The 21,797-nt window shown below is 39.4% G+C and overlaps 2 protein-coding genes across 5 annotated transcripts in view; one reads left to right on the top strand and one right to left on the bottom strand.

Moving 5' to 3' along the window:
• Window positions 1-18,233, top strand: part of calcoco1a (calcium binding and coiled-coil domain 1a) — a 96,135-nt gene extending 77,902 nt beyond the window's left edge. Inside the window, exon 15 of one of the 2 annotated variants that reach the window (XM_061985718.2) lies at window positions 18,112-18,233. In XM_061985718.2, coding sequence (XP_061841702.2) covers window positions 18,112-18,214 — 103 coding nt within the window. In that variant the 3' untranslated portion in view covers window positions 18,215-18,233. The remainder of the gene's footprint in view (window positions 1-18,111) is intronic. The other variant, XM_061985725.2, reaches the window with a different exon arrangement.
• The window catches only part of rarga (retinoic acid receptor gamma a), an 87,619-nt gene continuing 71,932 nt past the window's right edge, over window positions 6,111-21,797 (bottom strand). For all 3 annotated transcript variants that reach the window (XM_061985733.2, XM_061985742.2, XM_061985760.2), the window contains 7 exons: window positions 18,415-18,563; window positions 18,011-18,152; window positions 14,275-14,438; window positions 13,770-13,946; window positions 12,458-12,662; window positions 10,110-10,268; window positions 6,111-6,891 (listed from right to left, as the gene is read on the bottom strand). In XM_061985733.2, the coding sequence (XP_061841717.2) occupies window positions 6,524-6,891; window positions 10,110-10,268; window positions 12,458-12,662; window positions 13,770-13,946; window positions 14,275-14,438; window positions 18,011-18,152; window positions 18,415-18,563 (1,364 nt within the window). In that variant the 3' untranslated portion in view covers window positions 6,111-6,523. The remainder of the gene's footprint in view (window positions 6,892-10,109; window positions 10,269-12,457; window positions 12,663-13,769; window positions 13,947-14,274; window positions 14,439-18,010; window positions 18,153-18,414; window positions 18,564-21,797) is intronic.

Below are 21,797 nucleotides of genomic sequence, written 5' to 3' on the forward strand. Positions count from 1 at the left end.
AAAAAAATGATATCAAAATCAAATTACAGAATGTTACTTATGTAGTTTGCTCATTTTCCTTGATTGGTGCACTAATGTCATGTGGTTTATTTTATTTTTTTTACATATGTAGCATCATCTACAAAGATACAAAGAATTGCTATTGTGACATCTAGTGGACACATTTAGAACAGCAGTTTCTTTCATTCCAAAATTTTGGTTCATTTTTATACTTAGCAAACTTATCCTGCGGGCCGGATCAAACCTGATCCGGCCCGTGGGCCGTATGTTTGACACCCCTGGTCTACGCCTAAAATGCATCAAAAATGCAAAATGGTACCTGACTCAACACTGACGTCATCAAAGTTGACCTTTAAGCATTCGCACACAACAGCAACATTTTAAAACAAGCATGAAGTGATTGAAGAAAGGTAAACATGTAATAAATCTATCTGTGGCAGCGGAGGAGAAAGTTATGAACAAGTTTCACTTTTGCATCTTATTGCCAATTACTGTGGTGCATTCAAGGACCCTGGATTACAGTTAGAAAACAGAGGCGTCGCTAGTTTTGAAAGACATGGGGGGTGCACTAATACAGGGGAGTCAAACTCATTTTAGATCGGGGGCCACATGGAGGAAAATCTACTCCCAAGTGGGCCGGACTGGTAAAATCACGGCACAATAACTTAAAAATAAAGACAACTTCAGATTGTTTTTTTTGTTTAGAAATAGAACAAACATATTGTGAAAATGTACAAATCATAATGTTGTTGGGGGTTTTTTACACTTACATGTTGCGGTCTATCTTTATTTGTCGTTATTTATACTTTCTGAATAAATGATGTGATAATGTTCATCAGTCAACTCATTGGTGTTAATTTTCAATCTATCAAGATAAAAAAAATATATATCAAAATCAAATTACAGGATGTTATTTATGTAGTTTGTTCATTTTTCTCACTGGTGCACTAACATCATGTGTTTTTTTTGTGTGTTTTTTTACATATGTAGCATCATCTACAAAGATACAAAGAATTGCTATTGCGACATCTAGTGGACACATTTAGAACAGCAGTTTCTTTCATTCAAAAATGTCAGCTCATTTTTACACTTGCCAAACTCATCCCGCGGGCCGTACGTTTGACACCCCTGTACTGGTATAATCATAATGATGTATTATTATGATTTTGATTACCTACTAATGATAATCATGTGTGTATCAGCTAATCTTTACTTTACACTTTGAAAAAAAGGAAACCTATAATCAAATTTAAAATAATAATTATGTGATTACATAGATATATTTTATCAACAAAACCAAAGTATGAGAGGAGGGGGGGTGTTATCCATATGTCCTAAAGCAGTGACTCTCAAACTTTTCCTGCCAAGTACCACCGTGTCTTTACCAGTACCACCGTGATGACCAACATTAAAATACAGTAGCATAGTATCGCTAAATATTCATTAAAAACAAGGCAGAGTTTTACTTAACAAACATATTTAATTATTTTTGACCTCTGTAACATTAGACAGTTTGAACAGTAACACTGTGTTGAATATTAATTAGGTGATTCTTTGGCGTACCACTAAATGGAGCCTGTGCACCACGAGTGGAAGGTGTAGCACAGTTTGAGAATCACTGTTCTAGATATGCTAATCTCAGTTTAAAAATTCAAAAAGCTAAGTAGGGTTTTTACATGCATTTTAAAAAGATGGTTTTAACCAAGTCCGTGCAATAATTCGTTTTTTAGCGCAGCATACACACCAAGTGTATGTGTGGGCCGGCAACCTTGGGTTTTCTCAGCCCCTGACTGTATACAAACATGTGCTTGCAGCCAGCTTCAGATAGAATAATATTGATGAATTAAATTAAAAAAAAAAAAGCAATCCAATTGTCCAGGAATCTCACAAAAGTAGTTTATTGTGCCTTTTACTGTTTATATGGCTTTTCTTTGTATAACAAGAGTTGACATAAACAATGGGTACACAACACATTGGCCATGTTGAAAAAACTAGAACGGTCATCTCGTCGTGGTCTGCCTGCATCAGATACATTACATCGCCATGGTAACAGCCCAGCAGAGAGAGTCATCACACAAAAGACACTTAAGTGTGTGACAGCACCGTAACAGCGGACATTCATTCTATGGCTGGAAACACAGGCACACACACACACGCACACACACACACGTCCAAAATTATTCATACACTTTGGCCAAATTTTGTGTTAAAAGTGAATATTTGTTATTTAGCTGGAATAGGCTCGAGGCCATCACTCGTGGCACACAGGGCTCCATCTAGTGGTACGCCAAAGAATCACTTATTTAAAAATTGTAACGTCGTGACTCGAGCCGTTATCACAGTGTTACTGTTCAAACTAACAGTGACCCAAAATATTGAGTATACCTGTTAAAAAAAACCTCTGCCTGGTTGTTAATGTATACTTGGGCCTACTACGCTACTGTTTGTTAATGTTGGTCATTGCGGTGGCACTTGGAGAGCCAAGTGTTTTCTGAGGTGGTGCTCGGAGAAAAAAGTTTGGCTATTTGAGCAAAAAGTCAGTGTTCAAAAACAAGGAAAAAAATATACAAAAATTAGGGGAATTTTACTTGAACTAAGCAAAATTATCTGCCAATAGAACAAGAAAATTCAGCTTGTCAAGACTTTCCAAAACAAGTAAAATTAGCTAATCTCAATGAACCCAAAATGACCTTAAAATAAGTCTATTCTCACTAATAACAAGTGCACTTTTCTTGGTAGAAAAAAAAAAGAGACCTTTTTGCTCAATGTGTTGAAAAATATTCTTAAATTAAGTAATTGCTAGTGCCATTATCTTGACATAATGATATGCGCTCGGCATCATGATTGAAATTATTACTTTAAAAACGTGTGATTGTTGATGACACAGCTTTGCAACAGTTGATATTCTAGTTTCAAGCATGTTTTACTCAACATAGGTCATAGAATCTCAGCAACAAGCTGTAATATCTTACTGAGGTCATTTAGGACCAAAACACTTAAAACAAGTGAAACACTAACATAAAATATGCTTAGTGAGAAGAATGATCTTATCAGACAGAAAATAAGCAAATATCACCCTTATATGAGATATTTAATCTTACTTAGATTTCAGTTTTTGCAGTGTGGCCTTATATCCACCATGTGGTCTTTATAGTTACTAGGGTTTGACGTCATGAGTTGCAATGGAACCGTTAAAGCTCCAAACGTCACATTGACAGCGTGCATCACAGCATATAGTCGTTATGCCTTTGAACGCTACAATAATTTGGCACTTTTTTGTGTCAACTCCAGCTAAAAAAAAAAAAAAAAAATACTTATTCACCCAATAAAAATGCACCTAAAATATGGCCAATGCATGAATGAAAGCGAACACACATTCATTCACCCAAATGAAAATGAGGAGACCTCCCCACATTCACGTCATGGACCCTCTCGTCGTTACAGAATGTTCATATTGCTTGAAAGAGAAAAAGAAAAGAAAAATCTTTATATCAGCTGCTTTTTTTTTCCCCCCCACCACTTGTCGCCGAATGAGACAATTTTGGCAACATAGAAATGATACATAAGAAGACATGTTCCTACACGTTAAAAAAGAGCGGTGAGGATATACACGAGAAGAAATGAGGCTATAATGATGATGGCTTCTCGGGGAATGCAGCATGGGTGCCAGCCTGTTGGGATGTCGCCGCCGTGCACCCCCACTCTGGGGTAAAGTCACGCTGGCATTCACGCCACCTGATCCCATTTCTGTGTCCCCTTCTATATGTACACGCAGAGGCAGAGCGGGGTTGAGCTCATCAAAACGGGGGTCAAGAAGAATACACACATAAATATTGCCTGTTTTCTAGCATGCCTGCAAGCAGCTAGTGTTTGGTCCTCACCGAAAAGCCCTGAGTCTTAGTCCAAAATATCTTCCGTAAGAATTTCCTGCTTTCCACTTGCATACTTGATTGCTGCAGATTTGTGTGTTTGTGTATGTGTGTTCTTGTATTTCTACCCTTCTTGAGACATTAACAAGGAAAAGCACCTTCCATATGAGGAACAAGTTAGGAGCGAAATGGTCCCAATACGGAAAATCATTGCATCTAATAGAGAATGTCTCATTCGCACCCCTGGTGGGGACATCTATTAATATTAGGGTGGTCCCAAAAAAGAGGGATTTTTCAAATTGACCGTGTGTTGGTTTTAAAAATGCTCCCCCTCTGGTCAACATATGAAATAACAAGTGTATATAAAAAATTTAAATGCTCCCACTTGGGCCAAAATTAATTTAAAAAAAACAAACAAAATAAATATGTATATAGAGACGTATTGTAATAAAGTAAATACAAACAAAAAATTTAATAAAAAATGGATTAACTAAAAGCAGTCTTCTTCTCACAATGTGTGGGCTTCATTCTTATAAAATTGGGAACAATTTCTCATATTCTTTCTGTTTCTGTAATATTGCGATATGTTCTCGTAAAATGATTACTTTTTTTAATGTAAAATCATGACTTTTTAATGCAAAATGGTGACATTCGTCATATAAAATTCAGACTTTTATCACAATATTGCCTTTTTTTTTGTTGTTCTTGTAAAATAGTGAAAACATTTTTAGTAAAATTATGACTCTTGTCATAATTTTGCCAAGTAAAATTCCAATGATTATTTTAATATTGCCAACATTTCAAAATGTTTTTATAAAATTGTGACTTTTGTCGAGTAAAATTACGGCTCTTTTCATAAAATTGCCAAAATGTTAAGATCTTCTTGTAAAATTGTAACTGTTATTGAGTATCATTTTCAGAGGTCTCAAGAAGGTAACAAATACAAGAATGTGTGTGTGTGTGTGTTTGACATCCTCTGAAAAAGGTACAAGCATGATTGTATTGCCAGTTGAACATGAATGTGTTTTCCTTGTACAAAAGTGCTACATGTACGATCAAGTGTCAATCTGCTACAGCTGAAGGAGTGTGTGTGTGTGTGTGTGTGTGTGTGTGTGTGTGTGTGTGTGTGTGTGTGTGTGTGTGTGTGTGTGTGTGTGTGTGTGTGTGTGTGTGTGTGTGTGCATCATGGCTGGAGTACCTGCCAGTAGTCAAACTTTTCCTAACTTTGGCACAAGGTTGAATTCAAAGAGAGCGATGCCGATTCCCTGATAACAGAGGCGTGATTATTCACTGCAACATGACAACAGTCCTCCAGATTTGATTATCACTGACGTCCACAGTGAGTGTAGCCCCACCCACTTCCTCCCCCCCTTCCAAAAAGTTTTTTTTTTTTTAAAAGACCCCTAGGCAAAGCACTTTGAACTGTTACGGAAGATCCAGCTTGCATTCTGCTTTCCCTCTCAATAACCTCGCAGGAAAGCACTTCAAAATAAACAATAATATATAAATATATATATATATATATATATATATATATATATATATATATATATATATATACACACACACATTACTATATATATATATATATATATATATATATATATATATATATATATATATATATATATATATATATATGTATGTATGAATATATATACATACATATGTATATATATATATATATATATACACATATAAAGTATACAGTAATCCCAGGTTTATCGCTGTTAATTGGTTCCATGATAAATGTATGTCCGCGAAGTATAGGAATCATTCATTATAAATCTAAATTTTCATAGCTAGAGCATTAAAAAAAAACGTTTTACATTCTAAATACATTTTTTAACATTATGAGAGCCCTCCCGACCTGAACTAACACCCTTTATCACTCTTTTCATCCAATATACTAATCAGTGGCCACACGATGCTGAACATTGTGATGTGATTGGTTTGGTTTGGTCTCATCTAGTGACCAATACTACTGTAGTATTGATCTTTTTAGCCATTTAGCCATTTTTATGCTTGGGAATGCTTAATTTAGGGCAAAAATGATGTAGAATATGCTTATAAAAACAAATCTGCGACATGGCGAGGGACAACTGTATACACACACATATATATATATATATATATATATATATATATATATATATATATATATATATATATAAATTACATAAATTGAGAAAAGAAGACAAACAATAGTCACCAGCAAAAACAAAGATTAACATACTGTGATTTGGTTTTGCCTTGTACTCATGTTTCATTTTTAAGAAATGTGCTTTTTGTGATTAACCAGAACTATTAAGTTCTGATTGTTCCACTTTGTCCTGTCCAGTTAGGAACAACAAAAGTCGAGACAAAGAGACTGGAGAGGGTCACTTCTTTTTGTCATGTTAACGTCCCTCTCGGCCTCGCCGGGAGTTTGCGCTGTTTTTAACTGTCGTCTCTCCTTAGCTTTATCTGTCTGGAGTTCACTTGTGGTGGAGTGCGTGGGGCACAGTTTAATGGCTGTGAACTCATAAGGCTCCTCTGTGGAGGACACCGAGATGGAGGGGGGGGAAGGCCATGTTTTTATTGATGCGGGAGATGGAGTGAGGTTATCTATGTGTGTGTGTCATCAATCAGTGCATGTGTATGAAATAGGCTGCTCACTGAGCCCTCCCTACAAGGCCTTTCCGGGAGCCGTCTAGGGCGTCCAGGACCCCCCACGGCTCCCCGTCGCTGTCCGAGCCCCTGTCTCTCTCGTCATCGCCCGCATCGTCCTCTTCCTCGTCTTCTTCCTCCTCCTCGGGCGACGGCTCGCTGCCGTTCTCCGTGGCCCAGCTGTCGTCCTCGTCATCGACCTCTTGCTTCAGCACCAGGGCCGGGGCCGGTGGCGGCGGGGGCGGCGGGGGTGGGGGGCTGTCGTTGCGCTCGGTTTGGTCTTCAAAGGCTTCTGGGTTCTCCAGCATCTCCCGGATCAGAGGAGGCATCGGCCCCGGGATCTCCATCTTCAGAGTGATGGCTCTCTCCGCACCTACGACATCATCACATAATCAATTCATTTTGTCCGATTCGTATGGTGTGGTATTTAATGGTACATTGTTCTTTACATTGCAAATTAGTTGTGACAACATCACACGCCAAGATGTGGCAGTAATATCCGCAATTTTATGTTTCGACTCAATACGCAATTTCGGGAGAAATTACGTGCGAATGCTCAAATGCCCAAACCGAAGTGAAATGCTAATTTTAGCAAGTACCAAGTTATATGACTCTAAGGTGTAAGCATGAAACATTAGTTATATATATTTTTTTTTTATTAAACACATTTTGTTAAATTTTTTATAAATAAAAGTGCAAAAAAATGCTAAATTAGCTATAAGGCATGTTTATGCATGCAAGTTAATATTATCATGCCAACTTTTCTAGCTAATTTTATAACAGTGTAACCTGCCAATGACTAATAGTGTAAAGAAACAGCAAAACTGGCTAGAAAAAGTTAGCATGCTAACTTTTTTTGCTAAATTAAAAGTTAGCATGTTAAAATTAGCATGCTAACTTTTCTAGTTAATTTTGCTGTTTTATTAGATTTTTATTCGTAACAAATTCAAAATTAGCTAGAAAAGTTGGCATGCTAACATTAACATGCTTTATAGCTAATTTAGCTTTTTTTTTTGCAATTTTATTTATAACACATTTAACAAAATTTGTATGAAAACTACAAAATGTAACTAAATTAAAGTAAAATTAAAATTTGCAATTTTTTTAAACAAATGTTATTAAGATTAAGATTCATTTATTTCAAATGGGACAATGACATTTTTAAAAAACACATGACTACACATGGTTAAAAAAGCCAGAATTAGCCAGAAGGCTAGTTTTCATCTGTAGTCCCCTGGCCGTGATGTAAAAAAGGCAGTAAAATTACAATTTCAAAGAAAAGAAAAAAGAAAAAAGAGAGAAAAAGAAAAAAAGCACACAATACATATAAGATATAATAAAAAATAAAATACAACATCACAACATAACATTTACCATAGCATCAAAACAGGCTCATCTTTTAGTGCTGGGGTGTATTAAATTTGTTAATTTGCATTAAAAATATTATTGAACAATTTCTTTCAAAACATGCATCAAGTTAATTAAAAAAGTATTAAAAGAAGATAGAAATTGTAATGGGGGGCATAAAAATAAAATTCTTTATTGGGCCAGAATTTATCCAGGGCCTGCCTGATCATTATAGTTACTTTCTGAAAAAATAAATTGCACAAGGAAAAAGAAACAAAAATAAATAATGATTGTGCTCCTTTTTTTGAAAAACCTTCACATATCTGGCATCTGAGATTAGTTACTCACAACAGCCATCTTGAAAATGCCATTTTTTACTGGCTGTCCTTGAATGCACAAGTGTGATTGGTGTAAAATAAGGAAGTGGAGACCATGTTGGAGCACAAAAAAAGAGTGTCAAAACTCGCTGTGCCTCTTTCCGGTAACGACATAGTAAGGTTTTAAAGGCCTACTGAAACCCACTACTACCGACCACGCAGTCTGATAGTTTATACATCAATGATGAAATCTTAACATTGCAACACATGCCAATACGGCCGGGTTAGCTTACTAAAGTGCAATTTTAAATTTTGCGCGAAATATCCTGCTGAAAACGTCTCGGTATGATGACGCCTGCGCGTGACGTCACGGATTGTAGAGGACATTTTGGGACAGCATGGTGGCCAGCTATTAAGTCGTCTGTTTTCATCGCAAAATTCCACAGTATTCTGGACATCTGTGTTGGTGAATCGTTTGCAATTTGTTCAATGAACAATGGAGACAGCAAAGAAGAAAGCTGTAGGTGGGAAGCGGTGTATTGCGGCAGGTGTTGTGCTGGATAACGCACCCCCGCCGTAGAATGCACCCCTTGACTGTTGTGCCGGATAACACAGCCGGTGTTTCATTGTTTACATTACCGGAAGATGACAGTCAACCTTTACCATTGGCCTGTGGAGAACTGGGACAACAGAGACTCTTACCAGGAGGACTTTGAGTTGGATGCGCAGACGCGGTACCGTGGGTACGCATGCAGCTGCGGCTTCCAAACATTTGATCGCTTGCCCGTACGTGCGTGCCGCTATGTGCATGTCACGTACGTAACTTTGGGGACTTTGGGGAAATATATGTGCTGTATGAACTTTGGGGAGGTGAACGGTACTTTGGGCTGTGGGATTGAGTGTGTTGTGTAGGTGTTTGAGTTGTATTGGCGGGTTATATGGACGGGAGGGGGGAGGTGTTTGTTATGCGGGATTAATTTTGTGGCATATTAAATATAAGCCTGGTTGTGTTGTGGCTAATATAGTATACAATATATATGTCTTGTGTTTATTTACTGTTTTAGTCATTCCCAGCTGAATATCAGGTTTCACCCGCCTCTCACAGCATCTTCCCTATCTGAATCGCTCCCACTGCCCTCTAGTCCTTCACTCTCACTTTCCTCATCCACGAATCTTTCATCCTTGCTCAAATTAATGGGGAAATCGTCGCTTTCTCGGTCCGAATCGCTCTCGCTGCTGGTGGCCATGATTGTAAACAATGTGCAGATGTGAGGAGCTCCACAACCTGTGACGTCACGCTACTCGTCTGCTACTTCCGGTACAGGCAAGGCTTTTTTATCAGCGACCAAAAGTTGCGAACTTTATCGTCGATGTTCTCTACTAAATCCTTTCAGCAAAAATATGGCAATATCGCGAAATGATCAAGTATGACACATAGAATGGACCTGCTATCCCCGTTTAAATAAGAAAATCGCATTTCAGTAGGCCTTTAAGTAGTAATTAATGAGATTGGTTGTGACTGGAAAACAATAACACTGCACGCAAGTTAGACAATTTTTCATGATCAATGAATAAATGTTTTTCCACCATAGCTGAGTAAATGGTGTGATATCAGTGTAACCTGTCAATGACTTGAACAAAGAAGAACTTGACACAAACAATGGAGGATGAAGGAGCCATTCCATGATGGACAGTCACATGTAGGACATACTTTGTCCTCTAGATGTCACTGCTGCCTTTGATCACACATTTATTAAGATGGGAATCTCTTTGCTAGTGTTGCTGGAGGACATTTGAGAAGGTTTGTTTTGGTCTAACCGAGCATGTATGGACACTGATTAGGAACTCTAGAAGTATTACGCCGTGTATGAAACATACTTGAAATATGTTTGTGCTGACCAGTGAAATAGCAGAAAATTCTTCTCACCTTTGGTGCTGATGCCCCTGAGGTCCGTGATCTTCATGAGCATGCGGGGGAACATGTGGGGCTTGTTGGGGCGACGACGACGGGCGTAAATCTTTAAAGCCTCCAGCAGAGGCTCTTGCAGCTTATCCACTTTCTGGGGCTCCTCCAGGTCCATGCGGTCTAATGAAGGAGGAGGAAATGGCTCATTGAGCAACCTTAAATGAACATAACTGGACATGTTCTTGTTCACAAATTCAATTAAAAATGATGCTGTCAAACCATTCAACTTTTTAATCAGATCAATCACAAGGGTGCAAATAATTACATTTTTTTTAAATCTATATTTTTGTGTTTTATTTTGCATGACAACAAGACTGAAGAAAGAAGGGAATGTACATGAATGACGTGTTAATTAAACATTAATGTTCATAATAACAGAACATCTAAACCACAGGTGTCAAAATAATTTTCATTGAGGGCCACTGTATATGAATATGAATGTATAATTATATTATTTTTTTTTTTATTTTTTTTTTTTATTTTTTATTTTTTTTTGGCCTGTCCAGCTTCTCAGGCAAATCGTATTGTTGATGTAGATGCCCATATTGGCTGTTCAGATTTACTTTACAAAAGAGAAGTGTAGGATACTTCTCTTGTTGCCTTATTTGTATTTGACTTTATTAAATATATTTATATTATCATTTGGTGCAGCCGGGCCGGAGCAGGAGGGGATAGAAAGAGAAAAAAGAAGACAATATATATATATATTATTATTTTCTAACATATAGTTTGATGAATAACTTGTTTTGAAATTATATATATATACTTTTTAACTTTCTTTAAATATTACAATTGTTTCCTTTTTTTAGATTAAAATATTGTATCGTCGATGCTTATTGGCTTGAACAGTGTAAATCAGGCGTGTCACAGTTATGGTTGTCCTCAGAGGGCCGCTTGTAACCGTGAATAATTCATTAATATAAATGTATAGGGATTCACCTCATGATAATATTATACAATTGCCTATGCATTTGAATATGATATCTAGGCGGCACGGTGGAAGAGGGGTTAGTGTGTCTGCCTCACAATACGAAGGTCCTGTAGTCGTGAGTTCAATCCCGGCCTCGGGATCTTTCTGTGTGGAGTTTGCATGTCCTCCCCGTGACTGCGTGGGTTCCCTCCGGGTACTTCGGCTTCCTCCCACCTCCAAAGACATGCACCTGGGGATAGGTTGATTGGCAACACTAAATTGGCCCTAGTGTGTGAATGTGAGTGTGAATGTTGTCTGTCTATCTGTGTTGGCCCTGCGATGAGGTGGCGACTTGTCCAGGGTGTACCCCGCCTTCCGCCCGATTGTAGCTGAGATAGGCTCCAGCGACCCCCGCGACCCCAAAGGGAATAAGCGGTAGAAAATGGATGGATGGATGGATCTTTTACATACACTGTAAAAAAAAATCGATTGTGCAAAAAAAACCTGTCAGCTCAGTCGCCAAAATTTTACTGTATAATTTACAGTGGTTTTTGAGTCGCGTTTTTTTGCAGTAAAATTTTGAGCTGGCATTTTTTAACCACAAAATCTATTGTCCTTTTTACGTTGTACAATTGGATTGATAACTGGCTTTGAAATGAGATATTTATTTTTTTACAAAAGTTTGAAATGTACTGTATGGAATTTTATTTTTGAACAATTACTCGATAATATTAAAGTATAAAAGATATGCAATTGCAAATACGTGTATTTTTTTCCCTATCAAAATGGAACGAGCACATTTAGTAAGAAAATATACTTTATTTAAGTATATTATTTCCAGGCTTTTGCGGGCAACATTAAATGATTTGGAGGGCCAGAATGGGCCCCTGGGCCTTGAGTTTGACAGCTGTGGTGTAGCTGGTTTGTTGTGTTCAAAATAAATTGGTGGGGAAAAAAAAGTCACTCAGATATTTGAGTTTTTATTATTTAAACAAAAAACATGTTTGGACTATAGGATGATATAATAATTGTTGCATTGTTAGATCATATTAAAGTAAAAAAAATGTCATGCAGTTTATGCATTTTTTTCTGTTAAAATGGAAAGAACGATTACATTAACTGAGTACTTTCTTAACGCATATTCTTTATTGGCTTTTGCGGGACATATAAAACAATGTGGCGGCCCAGATTTGAACCACCCGGGCCTTGAATTTGACACCTGTGATCTAAACAAATATTTTATCCACATCAATATTAACACCTTTTGTGCTATTTTAAGACGAACGTGCTCGGGTGATAATCTGCATTAAAACGTTAATTTTGTCAGCCCCTAACTTTTACACACCAAGACCACTTCCCCTTTAAAAAGGCAAATGATCATCAAATCCTGCTGCAGTACCTCCACAGATGAGGCAGATGGCGCTGAGGAGACCAGTCTCTGTGTCATCCATCTCCAGGGGTAAAAGCTGGCCAGCAAAGGCAAACACCAAGTCTGTTAGGGGTCCAAAGCCAGCGTTGTGCATTTGCGTTCGGTTCAGAGTCAAGCCATCGGAAAAGGTCATAGTGTCCTGCTCTGGAGTGTAGCGTGTGCAGATCCGAAGCATCTATATGGGAAAAGGAGGATGGAAATGTGTTTATTATTAATTTAATTCAATAATGTTGGATGCTATTCATGGCTGATTTATACCCAATACACATCAGGGTCAGAATAATAATGTTAAACTTAAGGCTTGGGGCCAGATATGGGCCATATAAAAACATAATTTTATATGGCCCGAGAACGTCTGCAAATAATATGCGTGAATAAAGTACCATATTAGTACCTACTCAAGGTATTCGTTCTTTCCATTTTGACAGAAAAAAATCTATGTACTGGATGAAATTGCATACTTTTTAAACTTTGGTAACATCCAATATTTTCAGTATGTGTTATCATACTTTCCCATTTTTTTGTCAAAATTAAAATATATATATATCTGCTTGACTTATAATTTTTGAAAGCAAGATATTCATCAAATTGTATACTGTAAAATGACAATAGCTTTTAAGGTTAAATGTATTGTGTTTTTTACAGAATATAACAGTAAATTGAAAAAACTCTACCACTGTTTTTATGGTAAAATTCTGTTGAATGAGCTGCCATTATAATTTTTTTTTTACAGTAAAATGTTGTTTTTACAATGTATTACTGTAAATAGAAAAAAAAACGTACCACATTTGTTCATGGTAAGAAATGGTAGCTCGGTTGCTAAAATTACAAAAAACAGTGGAACTGTTTTTCCTTTTTAAGTAATATGTTGTAAAATCCACCGTAAATTGTACAGTAAAGTTTTTTTCTGTAAAAAAAAGTGGTACTGTTTTTCCATTTACTGTAATATGTTGTAAAATATTTTAAAAAAACACTGTATATTTTACAATAAAATACTGGTGATTGAGATGCCAGTTTTTTTTACTGTATACATAAAATATATATACAATAATCACATGCATAGGCAAATTCGTATATTATTCGCTGCTACAAGTGGCCCTCTGAGGGCAGCCATAACTGCTATGGGGCCCTCAATGAAAACGAGTTTGTCACCCCTGATTTAGACTAAAACATTCTTGCACTACCACTTTTGTCCACCAGGTGTAAGTATTTCTTCATTTCGGAACTGGTTATTTTGTCGGGTCATTTATGAGATAAGATAACAACAAAGCTATCTATTCACCAGAATGTCCAAGCAGGCAGACTTAAGAAGTGTGATCTGGTCAGCAATGCTGAGGGTGGTGAAACCTGGCAGCCGCTTGGCAAATTCCACAATCTTGATGATGCATTTGGTTGACAGCTCACTGAATTTGTCCCATAGGCCCAGATCAAGCTGGACACGGTGGTCTGAGCTGGAGTTCTGAACAAACAAACATACAAAAGCACAGACGGATCAGCGCACTGCTTGCGGAGGCGGCGCGCAACCCTGTTTGCATCGAGCGTGTTTTCCGAGCCTTTGCGAGACATTTACATTTTACATCCATCAAGGAGGAAGAAATCCATTTACATGTTGCATCAATCACTGGGAGGCCACACAGATGGTTAAATGGGGAACTGAATTAGTCAAGCCACCACTATGTTGGGCAAGATACGGTCAATGTATGTCTTTTAATGCAACTTGGGAACTGTCAATGATGCTCGGGTGTGCTTTAAGTAAAAAAAAGTATGTGTGTGCGCAAGTGACTTACGGTGGTGTATTTGCCCAGTTGGCCGAGTGAGGGGAAGGTCTCTTGGTGAGCTTTGCTGACTTTATTGACAAGCTCCTCCAGTTCTCCACTGAGCTCATAGCTCTCTGGAAGCATCACCTCCTCCTTCACGTCCTTCTTCTTTTTGTTTCTGTCGTTGCGTACCGCTGAGTGAAGAAAAGCAAGACAGGAAAATGCAGTGAGCTAAGGGAATGTTGACACAAGGGCTTTGTGCACGGTAGTGGAAACCAAAACTGAGGTTGCCCTTAACAGTATTAACATATTTCCTTTAGCACAGCTTGGACGCCGGCTATCTCTTCCTTATCGCCGCTCTCTTCCTTGTCCATCTCTCTATCAAGTTGACTGCCGTGCATAGTCAACTCTCTCCCTCCGCTCCCTCCTCCCATACTTTCCTTCCTTTCAGGATATCCACTAATAGCAGAGGCACAATGTGATCCCGGTCTTAACGTACATCCCACACAAAACATTACACCCACATACATGTCCCTGGGGCTGTGCATGGGGGCCACAAACTGCTACTTGCACCCGGATGTCCACACGCAAAGTCGACGTAAGTGAGGTAGCATGAAACACTGCCAACATGACGGCGAATCAGAATGTGTTTTCTGCTTGAGTGTGTCCGAGTAAGGCTGCACAATAACCCACCGTGGGGTCAGAGAAAGTAAAGCATACTGCCGTGGGTTTGCGTAGTCGCGACAGTGCGACGTGTTGTGGCGTAAAGTGCATGCAACAGTTGATGTAAACAACGTCGTGTGAGCACACAGTTGCTGTGCGTGCCTTCTTGGAGTAGTTTGGGTATAGTTAAGAGCAGTGGTGTGCCGTCAGGGCCAGAAAGGCCTTCTCTGCTGGCCTAATAACATAACCAGAAATCATGATCATACAAACCCCGTTTCCATATGAGTTGGGAAATTGTGTTAGATGTAAATATAAACGGAATACAATGATTTGCAAATCATTTTCAACCCATATTCAGTTGAATATGCTACAAAGACAACATATTTTGATGTTCAAACTGATTAACTTTTTTTTTTTTTTGCAAATAATCATTAACTTTAGAATTTGATGCCAGCAACACGTGACAAAGAAGTTGGGAAAGGTGGCAATAAATACTGATAAAGTTGAGGAATGCTCATCAAACACTTATTTGGAACATCCCACAGGTGTGCAGGCTAATTGGGAACAGGTGGGTGCCATGATTGGGTATAAAAACAGCTTCCCAAAAAATGCTCAGTCTTTCACAAGAAAGGATGGGGCGAGGTACACCCCTTTGTCCACAACTGCGTGAGCAAATGGTCAAACAGTTTAAGAACAACGTTTCTCAAAGTGCAATTGCAAGAAATGTAGGGATTTTAACATCTACGGTCCATAATATCATCAAAACGGTCAGAGAATCTGGAGAAATCACTCCACGTAAGCGGCATGGGCGGAAACCAACATTGAATGACCGTGACCTTCGATCCCTCAGACGGCACTGTATCAAAAACCGACATCAATCTCTAAAGGATATCACCACATGGACTCAGGAACACTTCAGAAAACCACTGTCACTAAATACAGTTTGTCGCTACATCTGTAAGTGCAAGTTAAAGCTCTACTATGCAAAGCGAAAGCCATTTATCAACAACATTCAGAAACGCCGCCGGCTTCTCTGGGCCCGAGATCATCTAAGATGGACTGATGCAAAGTGGAAAAGTGTTCTGTGGACTGACGAGTCCACATTTCAAATTATTTTTGGAAATATTCGACATCGTGTCATCCGGACCAAAGGGGAAGCGAACCATCCAGACTGTTATCGACGCAAAGTTCAAAAGCCAGCATCTGTGATGGTATGGGGGTGCATTAGTGCCCAAGGCATGGGTAACTTACACATCTGTGAAGGCACCATTAATGCTGAAAGGTACATACAGGTTTTGGAACAACATATGCTGCCATCTAAGCGCCGTCTTTTTCATGGACGCCCCTGCTTATTTCAGCAAGACAATGCCAAGCCACATTCAGCACGTGTTACAACAGCGTGGCTTCGTAAAAAAAGAGTGCGGGTACTTTCCTGGTCCGCCTGCAGTCCAGACCTGTCTCCCACCGAAAATGTGTGGCACATTATGAAGCGTAAAATACGACAGCGGAGACCCCGGACTGTTGAACGACTGAAGCTCTACATAAAACAAGAATGGGAAAGAATTCCACTTTCAAAGCTTCAACAATTAGTTTCCTCAGTTCCCAATCGTTTATTGAGTGTTGTTAAAAGAAAAGGTGATGTAACACAGTGGTGAACATGCCCTTTCCCAACTACTTTGGCACGTGTTGCAGCCATGAAATTCTAAGTTAATTATTATTTGCAAAAAAAAAAAAAGTTTGAACATCAAATATCTTATCTTTGTAGTGCATTCAATTGAATATGGGTTGAAAAGGATTTGCAAATCATTGTATTCCGTTTATATTTACATCTAACACAATTTCCCAACTCATATGGAAACGGGGTTTGTATAAGTATCCTCTATAATATGTGTTTGTGTTAATATTTTGGGGTGTTTGAAAGGAATTAATCAGATTTACTCTATTTCTGATTGGAAAAATTGCTCATACGAGTCTGACTTTTTGGTACAGATTACAGTAGTACCTCAATGTACATGTTTGATTGGTTCTGTGACCGAGCTCCTGACTCAAAACACTCTTATCTCAAATCAACGTCACTCGTTAAAATAAATTGGATTTGTGCTTGCTTGGTACTCAGCATCGAGGGTTGGAATTGGGGGTTAAATCACCAAAATGATTCCCGAGCGCGGCCACCCCTGCTGCTCACTGCTCCCCTCACCTCCTAGGGGGTGAACATGAGATGGGTCAAATGCAGAGGATAATTTCACCACACCTAGTGTGTGTGTGACTATCGTTGGGACTTTAACTTAACTTAACTTGGACCCTCCAAATGTGCACAATTTTAACATGTAAAATGCATTTTAGAAATAGAAACAAACTTTTGAATAGTACATGAATAAGAACAATACAATAAAATGTAGTACAAACAACTACAGTAACTTTATGAAGTAATGTAATAATAATGTACAGTATTCATTTTGGAGAGAGGTCTTCTATTGTGCCTCCTTTTAACTGTATTTCCGTCAAACACACCATCAGCAGCGAATCCATATTTTTTTGATAGATAAATGTCTGTTGTTTGGCGAAACACTCATGTTTTGGATGATGTCTTTCTTTAATTCAATAAGTACCATTCTCTCAACACTGTCCTTCACACTAACTTTCCCCATTCCAACGGTTGGAAAAACAAATCTGTGGCTATAAGCTAATGCTCGGGAGTAAGACCCCATGTTTTGATACAACAGGATTCATTCTGATAATCGCTACACCAACTAGCGGCAGGAAGGCTTGTGATTTAAATTTATGCTCGCATTTTAAAACGCACAACAAAAAGCCAAGAGACAGCTGGTGTCTCAAAACACTCGTAAGTCGAGGAACCACTGTCCTAGCACAATCCCCCTGTATTGTCAAACTAAAGGCAAAATGTAATGCACTATTTGGCTGCAACCAGCAGAGGCACTGTTGATTCAGGCTGTGTAGTTTGTGGTCTAAAAAGGAACTACATGATGTCAGCAAAGGCTATTGAAATATTAAATCAATAGGCGTTCAGAACATTCAGGAAGAAGTGAAATGGATAAAAAAAATGATATTTTGAAAGCATTGGAGATGTAGTTGTAGCACTTACCTTCCTTGGACATGCCGACCTCAAAGCACTTCTGCAGCCTGCAGTACTGGCAGCGGTTGCGCGTGACCTTGTTAATCTGACAGTTCTTGTCTCGGTGGCAGGTGTACACCATGTTCTTCTGGATGCTGCGACGGAAGAAACCCTGGAGCATCAGGAAGAACCAAGACCAAAGGGGAGAAGGGCAGGGGAGACGTTCTCGGTTAATGCCAAGTCATCAAATAAAGTATGTGACATTTAATTGTTTCCCTGCTTCCCCTTTCCTTTGAGACGGTCCTCTCTATTTTTAAACTTTGCAGTTCCATGCTCTTTTCTTTTCTTGAAGATTTAATTTCCTTCAGTAATGGAAGCCTTGAAAGCAATTTGCCAAATGCTAGAGTTGTGTTACTACTGCAGGATCTTCTCACCTTGCAACCCTCGCAGGAGCTGACCCCATAGTGATACCCCGAGGACTTGTCCTGGCACACAAAGCAGGGCTTGTAGACCCGAGGTGGGGGAGGTGGTGATGGAGAACTGGGTACCATCTCTTCCGAGCTGGTGCTCTGGGTCTCCACCGCTATAGAGGGGGAGGGAAAGGGGGGGAAAAAAGAAGACGGGCACATGAGCATGTGATATGCAATCATTGTCCTACGGCTATGGTGCACGCATACAAATACATGAAGCATGTTGACTGTTTAGAATTGCTTTCAAGGATGAAATGACCGCCGCTGGCATTTCTTTTCTCCTCCATTGATTTGTTTGAATGCGGGAAGCCGGAACAGAATATAAAAAATCAAAATAGTCATTGCCTGCTCAGATTGTTGTCATCAAGCATATGCATAAGGCAGAAACAGAGGTCTATTAAAGATATTTCTTCTGGATCCAAATAAGTACAACGGATGACTGCGTGGGTTCCCTCCGGGTACTCCGGCTTCCTCCCACCTCCAAAGACATGCACCTTGGGATAGGTTGATTGGCAATGCTAAATTTGGCCCTAGCGTGTGAATGTGAATGTTGTCTATCTGTGTTGGCCCTGCGATGAGGTGGCAACTTGTCCAGGGTGTACCCCGCCTACCGCCCGAATGCAGCTGGGATAAGCTCCATTCCACCACAACCTCGAAAGGGACAAGCAGTAGAAAATGGATAGATGCAATACATACCGGTATACACATACAACACATACAATAACATGATAGTGGAAGCTCGATTTACAAAACCCTCATGATACGGATTTTCCCATAAACAAACTGCAGACCGAAAAAAAATATGCTTTGTTGTACGATCCTTGTTTCCATGTACGAACGTTTTATCCACCCATTGCGTGCCAGCAGGGCAGCCATTTTGTGCCTGTAAGCACATCTTCTATGGGCAGACTTTTTAAGTGTTTTTTCCTAGTTTTGATCGCCTAATATGAGTCCAAAGAAAGCAATCGACAAGCGATGTGTGGTTTGAAAAATTCAGGAAGTTGCCACAGCGTTATGAACACTTCTTTCACCTTCCCACTCACCACAGACAAAGAAGACAAACCAGCAAGGTAAAGTGGATTTGATGTTTTATTCCTAATTAGAGTAGTGACCTGGATGATGTAGTTAAAGGGGAACATTATCACCAGACCTATGTAAGCGTCAATATATACCTTGATGTTGCAGAAAAAAGACCATACATTTTTTAAACCGATTTCCGGACTCTAAATGGGTGAATTTTGGCGAATTAAACGCCTCTTTAATATTTGCTCTCGGAGCGATGACGTCACAACGTGACGTCACATCGGGAAGCAATCCGCCATTTTCTCAAACACCGAGTCAAATCAGCTCTGTTATTTTCCGTTTTTTCGACTGTTTTCCGTACCTTGGAGACATCATGCCTCGTCGGTGTATTGTCGGAGGGTGTAACAACACGAACAGGGACGAATTCAAGTTGCACCAGTGGCCCAAAGATGCGAAAGTGGCAAGAAATTGGACGTTTGTTCCGCACACTTTACCGACGAAAGCTATGCTACGACAGAGATGGCAAGAATGTGTGGATATCCTGCGACACTCAAAGCAGATGCATTTCCAACGATAAAGTCAAAGAAATCTGCCGCCAGACCCCCATTGAATCTGCCAGAGTGTATGAGCAATTCAGGGACTAAGGACGTCGGTAGCACGGCAAGCAATGGCGGCAGTTTGTTCCCGCAGACGAGCGAGCTAAACCCCCTGGATGTCTTGGCTCACACCGTCCCTTATGCCACCGAAGATGATCAAGAGAAGAATATCGACCCTAGCTTCCCTGGCCTGCTGACATGAGGGTATGTCTACAGAATATATTAATTGATGAAAATTGGGCTGTCTGCACTCTCAAAGTGTATGTTGTTGCCAAATGTATTTCATATGCTGTAAACCTAGTTCATAGTTGTTAGTTTCCTTTAATGCCAAACAAACACATACCAATCGTTGGTTAGAAGGCGATCGCCGAATTCGTCCTCGCTTTCTCCCGTGTCGCTGGCTGTCGTGTCGTTTTCGTCGGTTTCGCTTGCATACGGTTCAAACCGATATGGCTCAATAGCTTCAGTTTCTTCTTCAATTTCGTTTTCGCTACCTGCCTCCACACTACAACCATCCGTTTCAATACATTCGTAATCTGTTGAATCGCTTAAGCCGCTGAAATCCGAGTCTGAATCCGAGCTAATGTCGCTATAGCTTGCTGTTCTTTCCGCCATGTTTGTTTGTGTTGGCTTCACAATGTGACGTCACAGGAAAATGGACGGGTGTTTATAACGATGGTTAAAATCAGGCACTTTGAAGCTTTTTTAGGGATATTGCGTGATGGGTAAAATTTTGAAAAAAACTTCGAAAAATATAATAAGCCACTGGGAACTGATTTTTAATGGTTTTAACCATTCTGAAATTGTGATAATGTTCCTTTAAGGAGTTTTGTGATTTCAAACTGTGTGTGTGTGTGTGTGTGTGTGTGTGTGTGTGTGTGTGTGTGTGTGTGTGTGTGTGTGTGTGTGTGTGTGTGTGTGTGTGTGTGTGTGTGTGTGTGTGTAGGCAGGGCAGCTGCGTAAGGAGGACAGTTTAGCTAGTTGTTGTTGTGAGATAGTTGATTTATCACCCCCTTGTCATATTGACCTTCCTTTATATTGTTTATTTCAATTGTGTTAAAAGCGCACAAACCGTTATTGAAATACGGACCGTTGTCGGGGCTTAAGCCAATTATTTATGTTTTTATTGTTTATTATAGAGAAATCTGCTTACATTTTTTCTACCGACGCACCCTGTTAAAGAACCAATTATGTCTGTAAATCGAGGTTCCACTGTATTTAGAACACCTTGATAGGATTATTGAAAAGATACTGCCGGAGAGATAAATTAACAACGTTCACTTTCCTGAATGTATGGATTGTTGACAAAATTGTTTTACTGTGGTTGCCATTGATTGACAGCTCCTCCGATAAGACCAGGTGACAGCCAGTCAAAACTGGCTGCTCATCATTCCACAGACTGACACAGCCTCGTGAGAACATCTACCCCCCCCCCCCCCCCACGCACACACACACACACACACACACTTCAGACAGTGTATACATGCACAACTATAAACTATAACATATTTTTGCAACACAATTATGACACGAACAATGTGACTTGAAGCCATGTATTAGCGATGCTACATTAAACCTAACTGTACTCTAAGTGGAACTGATGCAGGCCTGAGATGCATGCAAACATGTGCTAACACACATAGCGCCAGGCCCTCGTCACACATCACACCTCTTTCAACTTGCCCCATTAGTCACCCTTAAACTTCAACCCCCCCTTCAACTTGGTAA

This window comes from Nerophis lumbriciformis, linkage group LG01 (genome assembly GCF_033978685.3).
Source record: "Nerophis lumbriciformis linkage group LG01, RoL_Nlum_v2.1, whole genome shotgun sequence".
NCBI classification, from domain to species: Eukaryota; Metazoa; Chordata; class Actinopteri; order Syngnathiformes; family Syngnathidae; genus Nerophis; species Nerophis lumbriciformis.